We start from the raw sequence: 17,504 nt of genomic DNA on the forward strand, positions 1-17,504 counted from the left end.
AATGGGAGATGGGTTGCCAAGTAAAGAAAAGGATTTGTTTGAAAAGCAGTCTTATTTATAGTGACATGCTTTGTTTTTCAAGAAACAAATGTTGTAAATGATAAAGGCTGAGAAAATATACAATGTTCGAGTAATATTTTGTGCATTTGAATAAAGCTTTTTGCTTCTTCTAGTGTTGAAGGCTCCGGAATTCTGATGTGTTCCATTGACAATTTGCCAGCACAGCTTCCAATTGAGGCTACAGAATACTTTGGAGACATGCTTTACCCTTATGTTGAAGAAATGGTAAGGGGACTGGTAGCCTCATGGCAACTTTGTGACCTTAGGTAGGAATATGGAGTGAGCTTATGAATGTTCTGGTCTCCTGTATCTAAGAAATCTGTTGTAAAATGAAATGCCAGTCCTTGCCCAAATGTACTTACAGGTCTATTTTATTCTATATAATCTGTTACTTGTCTCATGAGGACTGTGATTATATTGCTGACTTCATGCTTACAATAACAATTATACATTCATCTCATTACATACATTTTATTTAGGTGTTTATGTCATGGAATGAGGTAAAATTACTTTATCCTCAATTCCCTTTCTATCTAGACAAATTTATATTGGGGCATTTTATTGTGCTATAATTAACAGATCTGAATAATCAGAAGTATGGTAAACATTACTGAATACCAGCCAGTAGTGTTTTGTTCTGTGACAGCTTATGGTGAGTTGGTGTTTTTCTCCTGTGATTGATTCTGGAATGCTGTGTAATCTAGATTCCATTCCCGTTACCAAAGAAACTCTCCTGTTAGTGTTTATCTTGGGTCCAGATTTGCCATGCTTTATTTTTTGCTGCTAACAGTTGACCTCTGGCCCAGATTCTAAACTCTGAACAGCAGCTCTTTGTCTTCATTCCCCACTTCTCCCCCACTGTGAAATGGAAGCAAAATGTCTAGTCTGAAGTTGTCTTCTATGAGTAACCAATGGGTTAACCAGGAGATATAAGAGGATGAATGCATTAGGAAATACTATGGAAAGATATTTGTTGATGCGTTTGTATGTGTGCATGTGCACACAGCAGTATGCTCATACCATGATGTGCCTGCGGAGTTCAGAGGAAAACTTAAGGGCGATGTTTCTCACTGTCTATCATGTGCCAATGCAGTGCTAAATCTGCAGTGTGTCTGAAGTTGGCTCTGCGTGGAAGTAGTGGCATTAGGAGAATACTAATGGCAAGTGGGACTGGCCATCAGCTAGGTTTTAGACTCAGGTGTGACTCAGATATCTCATTTCTAAAATTAGGTGGTTTTAGTGTTGCTGGATCCTAATAGCTCCCTCGGGGGAAGTTGTGAGAAGGTATAGCATCAACTGCACAGACACCGGGAGTCAGTTGAAGGCAAACAACATTTGTTTAATTTATTTAATAAGGGGGAAGGCTTTAAATACCCTCCTCCCAGCATCCAGTTTGTGTTGCTTGCAATCTGGTGGTATTGCATAGTCGTCCCTCATTGGCTGGACGTGATCAGGAACTCTGACAGCACCTGTTGCTAGGCCCTCAGGCAGACTCCACACTATCAGGAACTCTGACAGCAACCAGGAACTCTGACAGCCCCTGTTGCTAAGCCCTCAGACAGACTCCGCACAATCAGGAATTCTGACAGCAACCAGAAACTCTGACAGTGACCAGGAACTCTGACAGCTCCTGTTGCTAGACTCTCAGGCAGACTCCAAGTTGACTCATAAGGATTATGGTATGTGCACGCCTTGGCAACTGGTCTGAGCCAATTTCCTCAACCCTATGGGCCTGTCTTACTACAGTTGTAGTATATAATCTTAATGGCTTCCCAAGTTTTAACACTCTAGAGATAAAAATGTCTCAGTGCCTATATGGCACGTGTCTAGGGAAACAATGAACAGTATATGTCCCCAGCTGTATTTTGTGTTCATTTTCCCTTGTCATTGTTTCTCCGCTGACCAAATTTCTTTTTTAAAGGAATATTTATTATCATTATCATTAATTGCACGTGTGTATGCTTGGGTGTGTGCATGTGAGTGCAGGTGCCTGCAGAATTCAGAAGAATGCTTCAGATCTGAAATGCTTTTGTAGCTTCTGTCCTAGTAGCAAGGCTATCTGTGCACTTTTTAATTTCAGATGTTACAGTCCTAAAATTAACTTTTCGGGGGAGAGTGGTTGTTATTTGGTTATTTTTGGTAGCTTTCTTTTGCCCTGCTGAGAATCTCCATGCTTCTTCATTGTAATCATTATCATCATCATTGTCATCATTAGTTTTTAGAGGCAGAGTTCCTCTGTGTGGCCCTGGCTTTCCTGGAAGTTGCTCTGTAGACCAGGCTGGTCTCAAACTCATGGATCCACCTGCCTCTGCCTCCCAAGTGCTGGGATTAAAGGTGTGCACCACCACTGCCCAGCTCCATGCTTTCATTATCATGAGTGTATTTTTTTTTTTTTTTTTTTTTTGTCATATGGAGAGCATAGTTAAAAAGCCATTCTGTGATCTTTATGTTAGTTTCTCTTATCTTCAGGGAACATATCTGAGACCCTCCCTCAATTAATGTCTGAAACTGTGTAGTATTAAAGCTTACATACATATCTTCATAATACCTGCATAATTGTGACAAAGTTTAATTTATAAACTGGGTGAAATATTATGAAAGAGACAATGATAAAATTTATATAAAAATCTTGTAAAATTTATGTCAATGTAGTCTCTCACTCTCAAAATGTCTTGTGCATTGCATACACTTCTTGTTTTGGTGTTGGCAATTTAATGAAAATGTCTGTGTGATGAAAGTGAGGTGAAAGATGTAGGGTCCAGTAGCATTAAGCTACTGAAATTACCATCACAGTTAATTTGAGAACCATGATGACTTCTAAGTAGCTTGTGAGTGGATAGGATATACAATGTAGATACACTGGTCAAGTGAGATGCAGCAGGACAGCACGGAATTTCATCTGCTACTCAGAAGGATATATGATTTAAAACTTATGGATAGTTTATTTCAGGAATCTATATTGACTGTTTTCACACTGTAATTGACTGAGTAACAAAAACCATGCAAAGCAAAACTGTGGACAAGGGAACACTGCTGTATCTCATCCTTCCAACACTCTGGGTAAATTTAGGATTAACAGTTTTGAATTGTTCCTGCTTTTGAGAATAGGTCATAGTTTTCACTGTGTTTTGATGGTTTGAATATTATATTATAGGGATTCTGGATTGTGATGTTGCTCTAAGAAATGGTGAACTTTTTTTTAAAAGCAGGGTTAGACTCCACTTGTTTAGACTCTTATTGAAAATTACATCTCATCTGTAGAACAAGCCAGCTTAAATAGAAATTTGTGACTTCTATCTCTGGATGTTTAATGTACTCTGGCCTGTACATGCTCAGTTTGGGGGTTATGAGAGAGAAGAGACTTATACAAAGGCTGACCTCCCTTTCTCTAAATTTGCCATTTTTATACCCCTAACAAACTAGTCTGATTTCTAATACCCGTTTACTTTTCCACTTGGTCTGGTTAATCTTAATTGTCAAATTGATACAGCCTAGAGTCATCTGAAAGGAGCAACCTCAATTGAATTCTACAGATCAGGCTCTTCTGTGGATTCTGTGGCAGGTTGTCTTGATTATTACTTGATGTAGAAGGGTCCAGCCCACTGCTGTTATCATCCTTGCTTGGTCATGTGTTCCTGGGCTGTATGTAAAAGCTAGTTAAGCATGAGTGAGAAAGACAGCAAGTAGCATTCCTCCATGGCTTCTTCTTTGAGTTCCTGCCCAGGTTTCTCTCAGTGACGGACTATAACTCATAAGCCAAAATAAATCCTTTCCTCCAGTAAGTTGCTTTGGTCAATGTGGTTGGCAGATGAAACTAGAGCATCGCCCATGGCTGGCCTCAAAACAGTACCACAAGTGGGAGACCCAGCTATTCCTGGAGGTACTCTTCTGTTATAATGCTTTGCCAAAGAAGCTGTCCCTCTCCTTCTCAACCCCTCAGGCAGTTTGTTATTGCCTAGGCTTTGTCTAGGGTGTACACCTAGTATTTAAAGGAGGGATAGTTTGTACGAGCTTAGTTCCTTACATCTAACATGAAACTGTCTGGTACTAATAAGTGGATTGAGTCACCTTGACTCCAGTAGAGCATTGAAATAGCCAGAAATACTGGCAAATCCCTGGCTTTGCCATCCTTTTTAGGGCAAAATTACATACTTTAGCCCAACTCTTATCTTATTGAATATTGATTAATTATGACTATTAATAGTTGTTTTTAAAATGTATAAAGTGTATATTGATCTTTTCTATGCCTACCTCCAATTCTGCCCAGAAGCCTGCAATATATCCCCTTCCTAATTCATAACTTTAAAAAAAAAAAAAACCCTCCTGAGGCCTATTCGTACTGCCTATATGTATTGGGTGGGGAGCCGTCTACTAAAGCATGGGCACCTTTCCAGTGACCACATCCCCTAAGAAAAATTACTCTGCCTCCATTGGCAACCATCACCTACCAAGAGCCCCTAGAAATGAGGCCTTATGGACGCCTTCTCCATCTGTACTGGAGTTTTGGCTGTCTCGATCTTGTATGGTTTTTGTGTACTATAAATCAGACAATGTTAACATCCACAGACCCCTCTTTTCTCCCCCAGTACTCTGTTCATCCTCCCTTTCAAAGGTTCCATATCCACTGTCCTGACCTCCAACCCTGAACAATTTTGCCATTTTTTGAAAGTTAATTGGTGCTTTTTTCCATTGCCTGTTTTATTTTTATTTTTCTATTTTCCTTTTTATTTAATTATTTTATTTTACATTGACAATGCAGTTTCCCCTCTCTCCTCTCTTCCCCTTCCTTCCCTCCTCATCCCCCCATGTCATTATTCTGGTATTTTTGACATATATCTACCTTATTTGTGTCTAGGTACTTGTATGTGCATGTGGACATGTATGTTGGGGGCATATGCATGTGCATAGCTGTGGGGATAGAGGTCAGAGGACAACTTGAGGTACCAGTTTTCCTCTACCATGTGAAATTCTGGGAATCAGAATCAAGTTTTCAGGCTGGTGGCAAGTGCCTTAACCTGCCTGGCCATCTCATCGACCTCCTACTGGTCTTTAATAAAAATTACCACTCAGTGCGGTTCATTTCACACAGGTGGTGAGGGGCAGAAAAGTCAACTCAATGAATTTGCACTAAAGCCATTATAACTCATCATGAAAACATCCATGAATGAAAATTTTGTTAAAACAATACAAATATAAAGCTTTTATATCACATAAAATGTAAAGTATTGGAGTATTAAAGGTATGCAATTCATAATAGTGAAACGTTATGTATGTTTCTTGTATGTCAAGATAATGAGTAGGTAATAGGAAAATATATACATCATATATTTGTATAACACACACAGACATATATATATACATATATATATATATATATATATATATATATATATATATATACATATACACATATGTGAATGTAATAACAATGATAAAAGAGGCCATGAATTTGAAAGAGAGAGGGAAGGGGTATATGTGAGGGTTTGGAGAGAAGAATGGGAAAGGAATGGGAAATATAACATATTATAATCTCAAAGTTAAAATCTACTTTTTTTTTCAAGACTGTTTCTCTGTGTAGTCTTAGCTATATGGAACTTGCTTTGTAGACCATGCTGTCCTCAAACGCAGAAACCTGCTGCCTCTGCCTCTTGAGTGCTGGGATTAAAGGTGTACACTACCATGCCTGGCTTTCTATCATTTTTTTAAAAAAACAGAGAAACATGGTAACATTTTCATGAGAACCATGGGTCAAAAAATAAATGTTAGCATCCCCAAACCCCCTTTCCTTCTACAGAGCTCTTCTCATCCTTCCTTTCAAAGGTTCCATATCCACTGTCCTGACTTCTAACCCTGAACAATTTCGCTGTCTTTTGAAAGTTATTGGTGCTTTTTGGGTGAATAATAAGAATAAGCAACTTTGTGTCTCTTTGCATCTTTTTTGTTTTTGTTAGTAAATTTTGTTCCTTTTAAGTTTTATACATGTGCACTGTTCTCTGGTTATTCTTTCTCCTGTCTTCTCCCATGTCTCTCCCACCTCTACCAGACCCACCCCGTCCCTTTTTCCTACTCACTCACTTTGGTTTTGTTTAGCATTCTTCAGAGTTTAATCTCAGAGTCATCTGTGTGACCATGAGTTGGAACCAACCATCAGAATTTGGTCTGATGGCTAGTGGGCACACACGTGGATACCATGCCTCCCTTAATGCCAGAATCTGTTGGTTGTCAGCACAGTAACCTGTAGTTCTGTGAATCCTCCCTCTCTGTAGCTGACTGTCAAGAGGGGCCAGTACACACAGCCAGCTGCTATGAGTTTGTGGTTGTCATATCTGTATTGAACTTTTACAGCCTCTCTCTCCACCCTCTGACTTTACCTTATTTTCACCCCTTCTTCAGAGATCAGTCTCATCAGCAAATCTGACATTTCCTGTGAAGCTTCATACATTTATTCGTATTAAAGAATTTTGAACTATTATAATGGATACAGTTTATGTATTTTGCATTCATCCAGAGTACATGTTCTTTGCTAATATACTAATCCTGTCAACTGGTTTTCAAACCAAACTATCTTTACATTTATAGGATAAACACAAATGGCTGTAATATATTAATCTTTTATTGATGACCAAATTCAGGTTGCTAATGGCTGTGTCAACATCTATTTATTTAACTGTTGGTTGACATTTAGTTAGTTTTCTGTTTGGAGCTATTACTAACAATTATACTATAAAGAGTTGTTCTGACATATCTCTGGGTTGTGTGTATGTGCATATGCAGTCATACATGCATGTGTTCATATACACCCATGAACTGTACTTCTGCTGAATCCATACATTGGTTCATCTTCTTTAGGATTATTACATCTATGCTTATGAATAAGCTTAACCTAGTATTTTATCATGTCTTGCTACTACATTTGCTTTTATTCTGTTTAATTGATATATTCCATAGATTATTTAAAAGTTTTTATTTATTATTATTGGTGTGTGTGTTGGGGGGGGGATGTGCATGTAATCTATTCTCTCACCTTTCTGTGGGTTTTAGTGATTGAACTCATTATCCACATTTGCTCACGCTCACAGTGAATGTGGGTAAACACAGTGAGTAATAACCATACTACTCTGAATGTTATACTGTCTTCAAATTTTTTCCAGTCAAAAAATTAGTTCACTACTTAATTTTTAAAATATTCATTTAATTGTATGTGTGTATCTGCATGTATCTTTGTGTGCCATATATATGCCTGGTGCCCACAGAGGCCAGAAAAGGATGCTGTGTCTCCTGGAACTATAGTTATAGATCATTGTGAGCCATTTTGTGAGTTCTGGGAACCAAACCTGGGTCTTCTGCAAGAGCAACAAGTGCTTTGAACTGCTGAGCCATCTTTCCAGCCTCTACTCCACCACATTTGAATTTGGTCTTAGTTAAGTTTTCTGGACATGAGCGTGTGCAACTGGATTCTTTCCCAGACTGTGGCACAAATGGATTCTGGTCTAGTTTCTGACAGAGCTCTGTTTCTGTCTGAAAACCCATGATCCCAGACTTTTTGTTTCTCTATTGAGATTTTGGTTGTTCCAGTTCTCATCAGAATGGCCTCTTAAGCTTTGCATATGGATTCTTGTTTTTCTTTGTTGTTGTTGTTTGTTTGTTTGTTTTTTGTTTTTCCAGACAGGGTTTCTCTGTGTAGCTTTGCTCCTTTCCTGGAACTCACTTGGTAGCCCAGGCTGGCCTTGAACTCACAAAGATCCGCCTGCCTCTTCCTCCGGAGTGCTGGGATTAAAGGCGTGCGCCACCACTGCCTGGCACATATGTATATTTGAGGGCTCCTTTAGCCTGCAGCTCTCCATGCTCTTCCATATTTTTCTATTAAACTTGCTCCAAAGAACTGTGATGTGGCTATGGTCCAGGCATCACTTCTCTGTAGCAATTTTCTGGATAGCTTTTCTCATTGCTGTGGTCAAATTCCTGAGAAAAACAACTAAGAGAAGGAAGGTTTATTTCAGAACACAGCAGAAAGAATGACCCTCTGCTGTGGTGGCATGAGCATGAGGCTGCTTGATCATTTTTGGGAGGATCAGGAAGAAGAGAGAGGACAAGAAACAAAGATAAAGAATAGACCTCAAGGTTCACCCTTAGTAACTCACTTTCTTCAGCTGACAGTTCCCAAAAGCTCCACAATCTACCAAAACAGTTTTACCAGCTGAGGACCAAGTGTTTAGACACATGAGCTGCAGCAGCAGGAACTGTTTTAGAGTTTATGCACTACTCTATTCTCCCTTCACTTTTACTCTTTTTTAATCCTTTTTCCTTTCACTGAAAATAGATTTCCCCCCTCTCAATATATTGTGATTACGGTTTTATCTCCCTCTACTCATTCCAGTCCTTCCCCACTTCCCTTCCTATCCAGATCCACTGCCTTTCTGTCTCACTAGAAAATGGGCTTCTAAGGGATAATATTAAAACAGTGAAATAAAAGAAGAGAAAACAAACAAACAAACAAACAAAAACCATGTCAGAATTGGATGAAAGAAACAGAAGGAAAGGAGCCCAAAAGAAGGCACAAGAAACAGAGACCTACTCATTTGCCCACCCAAGAATCCCATAAAAATATTAAACTGGAAGCCATAATATACACAAAGGACCTGGTGCAGAACCATGTAGACCCTGTGCAAGTTCATATGTGTGTTGGTCTTGTTGATATAGGGAGCCATGTTTCCTTGGTGTCCTCCATCCCCCCTAGCTCCTACACTCTGTATGCCTCCTCTTCCATAGGGTTCCCTGAATGAACCCTTTGGGGAAGGATTTGATGGAAACATCCCAGTTAGGGATGAGTGTTCCGAGGTCTCTCACTCTGCACAATGTCTGGCTGTGGGTTTCTGTGTTTGTTCCTGTTTGCTGCAGGAGGAAGCCGCTCTGATGATGGCCAAGCAAGGCACTGATCTATGAGTATAGCAGAATGTTATTAGGAGTCATTTTATTGATACATTTTTGTTTGTTTGTTGCTACTGACTTAACATCTGTACAGACTCTGTGGTATTAAAGGCTTTGGAATGACAAGGATGTTTTGTTTCCCTTGGATTCAATAGCTATTTATTGATTATCTGCTTCAGGTATATGAAAACAGGTTTACATTTTGTTTCTAACACCTGTGGAAAGTTTTGTTTCTTATTTGGGTAAGTGTTCTAGACCTTAACCTAGGAATGGTAGAGAAAGAGAGTCATTGTTCCATCTCTGATCATCTGAGGTATCAGTCCTGACTAGATCCTGTTACTTAGGAACAAGAGTTCTGGGTCTGGGGAAAAGGAGAAGGCTTCTCAGGGGTTAATATGAGAAATGTGGCCCAGGCATCATGCTTTTAATTCCAGGACTTTAGAGGTAGAGTCAGGCGGATCTCCGTGAGCTCAAGGACAGCCAGGGCTATGTACGGAGGCTCTGTCTCGGAGAGAGTGGGGAAGAGAGAGGGGGAGACAGAGATCTTTTTTCTGTCAATGTCTATCTGACTCAATCTTTAAGAAAATGGACAGAGTTTATTGATGCCATTTGAGCTCCACTCATTCAAGCCATTGTCCCTAAGGGCTTTGAAACGTTGTGGTACCCACAGAGCTAAACTTGACCAAAGGGTGACCTCTGCTGTGAGGACGCTGGGCTTGTCTACCTCTCATGGAGCAGCTTCAACATTGGGGTGGGACAGAGGCACTACAAAGGAGGATCACGGCTCCACCACTTGCGGAATTTAAAACACGTTCAATGTAATACCTGATTGCTTCTGAAAGGAGAGCTTTTGTGTGTTCTCAGCAAGCGCAGATGATTAGAATCCAATTCTAGTTTTAGAATTGGACCTTGCCTTGAATCACTCTATTCCTAGGTGCAAAGTTATCCACAGATTTCTATGACCAATTATTTATGTTTGGCAATATTCAGAAAACTTTTCTTTAAAACTTTGTGGTGTGGAAAAAAATGCATCGAGCCACTGTCGCAGCTTTGTTTATCTCTCCCTGTTCTCTTTGTTACAGTTGTTATCAGATGCATCACAGCCCCTCGAAAGCCAGAACTTTTCTCCAGTGGTGCGCGATGTAAGTTATGAGACTTCTTCGCGAGAATGTACCTTTTCCCACCATCCTTCATTCTCCTCTTGCCTGTGGGTATTCTTTCTCCTCCCTCCCCCACCCTTCTCTCTTCTGTCTCCCCACTTGCCATTCTCTTTTCCCTCCCTCTCCCACATCTGTTTCTTTATTTCTTCTGTTAGCCACGTGTCCACATTTCTAGGACTAAAATATTGGATACTAAAGAAATATCTTGTATGTACACATCTAGGCAGTGATTACATCCAATGGTTCATTGACTGACAAATACAAATACATCCAGAAACTCCGAGAAAGCAGGTAAGTACTGTTAGAAATCTTGAATTATACATTTACTCTTACTTGGGTTATGATGAGTGTGTTTAAAAGTTTCAATGATAGTTATTAATGTTAGATTTATATAGCATGTGAATTTTGATAATGTTAGAAAGCTGAAGTAAGCACCTGGCTGAAACCAATGTGAGTTCCTTTTCTTGGAAGAGCAGTGTATTGTCCTCACAGCCATTTAAATTTCACGGGGTCTGGTCTGTAAATGAGGAGGAGGAGTGGAATGGTATGCTTTGAGTTTTCTCTTCGGTTTTCACATTGTGATTTCTAAATTATTTTTTCAAAGGAAATGAACATATTAATCCTTTCTGTGGTACTGTCTACTTGGGTTTTGTTGAAAGTTTGGACTGTCTTTTGTTCAGTGTAGCGGTTGGCAAAGTGGGATCCTGAATAGAAACTAATAGAGATGGTGACGTAGGCAAATGGGAGGAGGAGGATGCCCAGAGCAGCCCAGAAATCTACCCGAGGGCTCAGCCAGCATTCTGCTTCCTTAACTGATGCTCCTGTTCAGAGTCAGGAAACACTGATGTTTCTCTGAAACATTCTTGTTTCCCCCACAGGCTGTACTTGATCTCATCTACTTTGCTGGTTTTTTCACATTTTACAAAATAACACAGACTGAATTCCTGGGAGAAACCCCAGAGAGAAAACACAAACACAAAGGCACCTTGTCTGCTTTTTCAGTGGTTCTTGCTACAGGAAATAAAGAAATGTGCCAGGTTCAGGTCCCCACCCCACCCCATAAATGTGCCTCTCTTGTACGTGTTAGTTTGCTTAGAACTGCTGCATTTAATGTGGCATGACTTCTTCTGGCATAAAACACTGAGTATTTTTCTTCCTAAAATCAAACTACCTCTATAGTTCTGAAGGAGCTTCTTAGAGGGAAAGCTTCGTATTTGCTCGCTACTCATAATTCTGTTTATTCTTATCACCTGATGATTTCTTACTGTGATAGCAATGCTGTGTCAACCAGCCAGTCATTTCTTTAGTCTGTGCACCGTATTTCCTGGGGCAGCTGGTCTGACTGGCTGCAGTTGCTGGAACTTTCTACTTCTATCCCCTAATGTATTTTTATGCCAGTAATCTGATAATGGAAATCTTATCTTGAAAGCAAATTTGTTTTGAATGCTAACTTTTTCTCACATTCTTTTCATTGCTTAGTGTAGTGATAAGTAACTTGGAATTTGGAGTTTAGGGATACTGTTGATGTGGAATCTAAGTGGATTTTTTTAAAGACATATTTTGAACATTTTATATTTGTGCATCAAAATGTTTCATTTATACAAATCATATAAAGCACTACTGGAAAGAATATCTAATAAACAGCAAGGTTGAATGGGGTGAGTGTAGCGGTTACAAGAAATTGTAACAGTAATATGTGTGTTGCTGTGTGAAGAGGGGTAGGAACATTTCATATTCATATTTATTTACTTACTATAAATGAAAAGGTTGGCAGATTGCAGTGTGAGAATATCCTGAAGATCCCAACCTCCAAGCTTGCTGTTAAGATCCTGGAACCAGACTATGCCCATGGTTTCATGATGGCATCTGGGAATCTGATTAAAAGATGATTGATAATTACTCCCACATTAAAAACAAAATGAAGTAAACAGTATTGGATTGAAGTTGAGTAAGACTCCATTGCTACTGTGGAGGTCACAGTTTGTCAAAAAGTACAACTTTTAACAGAATAAATGGTTCAAGAATTCAAATCTTTTCTAGTCTTGATTTCTTACATCAGCCTAAAGATACATGACAAAACAGTTTTTGATGCAGATAATAGTAATGGATTGTTCAGGTTGTTGTTTCTTTGGACTGCCGTGAGGAGGAAATAAGATTTCCAGCATTCTGGCTCAACATAGTTTTGGATAAAAAAAGTCTGGGAGAGTAAAATGTGAAACAAATTACTTAGTCGTAAGTAAGCAGAGAACAAAACAGTCCAGTCCTCATTTTAGTCCTAGGAATTTATAGATGTTGATAGGCATTGGGCATCTCAGATGGCAGGGTCTATCATACAAGATCTAAAACAAATATTGAACAGTGTTGGCTTAAAGCATTTCTGTTGACATTCTTACTATAAGTAACACAGGGAGACTTTGTTGTCTCATCATCTAGGTTTGTATTTGTTTTGGGGCTAGCAAGCTTCTGTTATTTAAAAGAAATAAAATTTAATTATCCCTGCCCTTTTTCTTTTTAAACAGAGAACGTGTTCAGTCCCTTTCAATGAGTCCCAAGAAGAAGGTGTTGGTGCTTGGGTCTGGCTATGTATCTGGGCCTGTTTTAGAATATCTGTCAAGAGACAAAAATATAGAAATAACAGTAGGTAAATAGGTCTTCATTTCTTTAAAACGGAAGAAGGAAACTATTTTCATTGCATGTTGAATCTCAGTTTTAGTTGATTTTTATGTCTAAGTTTTGAAAAGCTGTTTTGTGGGGGTATGAAAATGTGTCTCGTAGGAGGAAATCTAAGAAATGGACTTTGCATTCTTGAAATAGGCTCTGATATGGTGAACCAAATGCAACAGTTAAGCAAGAAATACAATATTAACCCTGTGAGTGTGAACATTGGTAAACAAGAAGAGAAGCTGCAATCCTTGGTAGCGTCGCAGGATCTTGTGATCAGGTATTGGGCAAGAGAAAGTCCCATGTGCACTTTGTTTTTATCTTCTCTTAGTCTCTCTCTCTTTTCCCCTTTCCCTTCCCTCTTCTGTCTTTTCCTTTCTCATAAATGTTTAATGGAAGAACATATGTATGAAAGTACAGAAAGTGTAACCACAGCTCAGTGTGATGGTACATTTCTATATCATCAGCACTTGTTTGCTTTTGCTTGTTTGAAGCTAAGGATTGAAAGTTTGAGGCCAACTTGGGATAATTAATAATATTCTCCCTCTCTCTCTCTTGCTCTCTGTCTCTCTCTCTGCCTCTCTCTCATACTCATACACACACACACACACACACACACACACACACACACACACACACAGACACACACAGACACACACATGCACATGAATAAAAAAACAAGTATGCTGTTCAATGAATATCTACACTGTTGACACATTTTATTTATTTTTATTTTTTATTTTTTTGGTTTTTTGAGACAAGGTTTCTCTGTGTAGCTTTGCGCCTTTCCTAGAACTCACTCTGCAGACCAGGCTGGCCTCAAACTCACAGAGATCCACCTGCCTCTGCCTCCCAAGTGCTGGGATTAAAGGCTTGTGCCACCACCGCCCTGCGACACATTTTATAACCACTATTTGCATCAAGAAACAATATTGATAACATGCCACAAGCCATCTTATTAATCTGTTGTTGGTGTTGTTGGCTCTATCCCATAGATAGAGCCTGTTACTCTAACATCTAGATTAGTTTTTGCATGTTTTCAAAGTTTGTTTACTTGAATCATTCAGTATGTCCTTGTTTGTGACTGCCTTCATTCATCTGATATTGTAATTATGAGAACTAGCTGTGTATGCTCTACTGTGTGAATATACCATTAGCAATACTGTGACTTTGATGGAATTTAGTTGCTCTTGTTTTGGGCTGTTATGAACATGTTGCTGTACACACTTAGTATTTTTCTTTTGACAGGTGTATGTACACTCTCGGTGTTAGAAAACTAGAAATAAAGTGCCTGGATCATGAGATATTTGTGATTTGCATGTGGTCCATGTATACATATACACATGTAATAAATGACTATAAAGTTTAAAAAGAAAAAATATGGAAAGGGTTAGTGAAGATCATTGTGTGTTAGATAGAAGGATGAATGTGTTCTGTAGTTCAGAAGACTTGGTCATTTCTGAGAGAATTGTTGAGTTGGGCGGTTTCTCAGGACTGAGCTGTAGTAAGCATTCAAACATCTTGGAAGGGAAGGAGAGCTGGGGAGCAAAGCTTCTGAATCCCTTCTCCCTCTGTTTTAAGCTTGTTGCCTTATGTGTTGCATCCTGTTGTGGCCAAGGCATGCATCTCAAACAGAGTCAACATGGTCACTGCGAGCTACATCACACCAGCCATGAAAGAACTGGAGAAGAGGTATGTCTCTATTTCCAGGAAGGTGTCTCCATGGCCTTGTTCTCTTCTATGTCTGACTTTTTCATTTTCTTCTTTTCTACCTGTGGCAGTGTGGATGATGCTGGCATCACAGTCATTGGTGAATTGGGATTAGATCCTGGTCTTGATCACATGTTGGCAATGGAAACAATTGATAAGGCCAAAGAGCTGGGAGCCACGGTGAGCCCAGTTCCAATGCAGACCTCCACTTTAGGAAAGCATGAAAGATCGAGCTTCCTCAGCAGAGATAGGAGCTTCCTTCGCTTCTCATCAGTGGTTTGTTGTACCACAGCTCATCCTTTGACTAGGAACCACAAAAACTGTGGTACCTAGAGACACATCTGCAGAGTAAACATCAACTTGAGCCTTAGCAACTGAGTGTTAGAGAAACAGATGTTACTGTAATGTCTTTGTTTAATAAGATTTTTGCCTGTGAGATGGATTCTTTGATAATGTTTACATTTAAAAATAAGAAAAAAATCTTTGGAATATCAGTCTGTCAATTAATGAAGTATTTACACATGACAAAGAATTATTGTATATGTAGATATAGTCACTCAAATTAAGTGCTTTAATTTTTGGTACATACATACATATATTGAATATAAAAGTTGTAGGACCTAACCAAGAAAAAGTTAATAGTTGAATTTTTAATTTATTTATTTTAAAGATTTGTTTTATTTTCATTTTGGCATATATACATTTGCATGTATGTATACACATATATGTGGATGTCCTCAAAGGTCAGAAGAGGGCATTGGAGTCTCTGAGGCTGGCTGGAGTTGCAGGAAGTTGTAAGCTGACCAGTGTGGGTGCTGGCAAGCAAACTTGGTCCTCTGTAAGAACAGCAAGCACTCTTAACCACTGACCATCTCTCCAGCTCTAATATTGGGATTTTTAAATGAGCAAAATTTCATTGATTATCTCTAGTGCAGTTTTATATATATTACATATATAATTTATATATTTTTCACATATATATTGTTTGTATATATACATTTTTCACATATGTGTGTATAGCTCTGTGTTGATAAGTATTTGACTTTAAGGCTGTATATTTGAAAGCCTCAATAACTTCAAAACAAACATGATGATAGCACATTCATCAGATTGATATCATTAACCCTGATTAACAAATAAAATAATAATTCTCCTTAATATTGTTGATTTTTCCTAATTTATCCTTTACTTGTAGATTGAGTCTTATGTTTCCTACTGTGGTGGCCTTCCAGCCCCCGAATATTCAGACAATCCCTTGCGATATAAATTCAGCTGGAGTCCAGTGGGAGTCTTGATGAACATAATGCAGCCTGCTAGCTATTTGCTCAACGGAAAGGTAAAGGAGCATCATGGAAGCCTGAGAGATAAACAGCTGCAGTGGTGGCTGGTGGGACTCTGAACCCTTCCCCCATAGCAGTGTTGTGTGACGGGTGGCCATGCTACCTGCTCTGTCTTGTCTCCTCTACTGTCTCCCAGTGTGTATGCTCCTGTTCTGTTGAATGAGGTCACCTTGATTTTTTTCAAGCAATCCTGTGTTCATTCTTCCTTCTTGGCTGCTTCTGAAATGTGGTTCTTATCTTATTTACATATACAAATGCTGGTTACTTTTCAAGTAATTTCAGTATGACACAAACCGAGTTAGACTTTGAAATAGGCACCGAAGATTGTTATACTAACAGACTGACATTCCTGATTTCAGAGAATTCGTGGCTACAAAATACCCCTTTGCATGGAGGGTTTGGCGCATCAGAATGAAACTAATATTTCTTCCCCATATGCTATCTAACAGCATTATCAGTGTTACTTTCACTATTTTATAAAAATGAGATCAAGGCATGTAGAGGATGGCTAAGGCCATCCTCTGAGAGTCAACCCTGGTTTCAACTATCTACAACACTATTAAGAATTGTTTTTATGTTAACTTTTTATTGTGTGTATAAGTGTGCATGTGCATCCATACCTCTGAGAGTCATGGTGCAAATCTAGAGGTTAAGAACAACTTGTGGGAGCTGATTCTCTCCTACTAAGTAGGTTCAAACCTAGATCCTCAAGCTTGGTGGCAAATGCCCTGACTAGCTGAGCCTGACTAGCTGTCATTAACTCCTCCAAAACCATTTCTTTTTATCAGATTCCTTTTTGTTGTTGTTGTTAGGGGAGTTAGAAACTGGATTAAATAACTATCATCCAAGGAACAATTTCCAAAAGTATAATTTGTTGCAGAACTACAGTCAAGAGTTCAATTGCCTAGCCCATGTGAAGAGATTGAGGCTGGGAAGCAGAGTGTAACAGAAGAGGATATACTCATCCTTGAAGGAGTGGAAGGTGCCAGCCAGGCAGGAGAGCTGTCATTCATGACAACAGGGATACGAGGAGGAAGGCAGGTGGAGTAAGCCACACAACACAGCAGCAGTTAGAAAATTCAAGTGGCAGAGCAGGCATCGAATCCACAGCTGGCCACCTCTGTATTTGTGTTATTAACTGTAAGGAAAGACACATGTTTGGGAAGAGAATATATCAAGACTGAGGGTTCTTTTGTGAATCATCTCTCCTAGGCACCTCCCTTACCTTGCTCTCCAGTCTCGACCCTTCACAATAAGTAATGCATTCTGATCTATAGTAAAAAGATTTTTTTCTAATATTCATGTTATACATTTTCAGCTTATATGTGAATCTAAATATTTTTCAGGACTAAAGTTTTTCTTTAAATTTTGAATTTTATATTGATATATGCATAAATGATATATAATGTAACACATTTATTTATGTAAGGATTATGTCAGTATAATTAGCATAATGGTCACCTCAAACATTCATCTTTTTGTGTATTTCTGTGTGGTAAGGTCATTTGAAAATTCCCTTTCCGGATAGTATTTATGGAGAGAGGAATAAAATTACCATTAGCTACATACAAGGAAAGTGTTTATAGAATGAGTATAGTTAGCAGTCACGTAGTTTATATTTGACAGGATTGCCTATGAAACAACA

General features: G+C 38.9%; 1 protein-coding gene across 3 annotated transcripts in view; it reads left to right on the top strand.

Annotated features, from left to right (window-relative positions):
• Window positions 1-17,504, top strand: part of Aass (aminoadipate-semialdehyde synthase) — a 57,159-nt gene that overhangs the window by 25,594 nt on the left and 14,061 nt on the right. For all 3 annotated transcript variants that reach the window (XM_036182208.1, XM_036182210.1, XM_036182209.1), the window contains 8 exons: window positions 174-285; window positions 10,071-10,130; window positions 10,372-10,439; window positions 12,668-12,789; window positions 12,963-13,089; window positions 14,391-14,501; window positions 14,591-14,699; window positions 15,715-15,855. In XM_036182208.1, coding sequence (XP_036038101.1) covers window positions 174-285; window positions 10,071-10,130; window positions 10,372-10,439; window positions 12,668-12,789; window positions 12,963-13,089; window positions 14,391-14,501; window positions 14,591-14,699; window positions 15,715-15,855 — 850 coding nt within the window. The remainder of the gene's footprint in view (window positions 1-173; window positions 286-10,070; window positions 10,131-10,371; window positions 10,440-12,667; window positions 12,790-12,962; window positions 13,090-14,390; window positions 14,502-14,590; window positions 14,700-15,714; window positions 15,856-17,504) is intronic.

This window comes from Onychomys torridus, chromosome 3, assembly GCF_903995425.1.
Source record: "Onychomys torridus chromosome 3, mOncTor1.1, whole genome shotgun sequence".
Classification (NCBI taxonomy): Eukaryota; Metazoa; Chordata; class Mammalia; order Rodentia; family Cricetidae; genus Onychomys; species Onychomys torridus.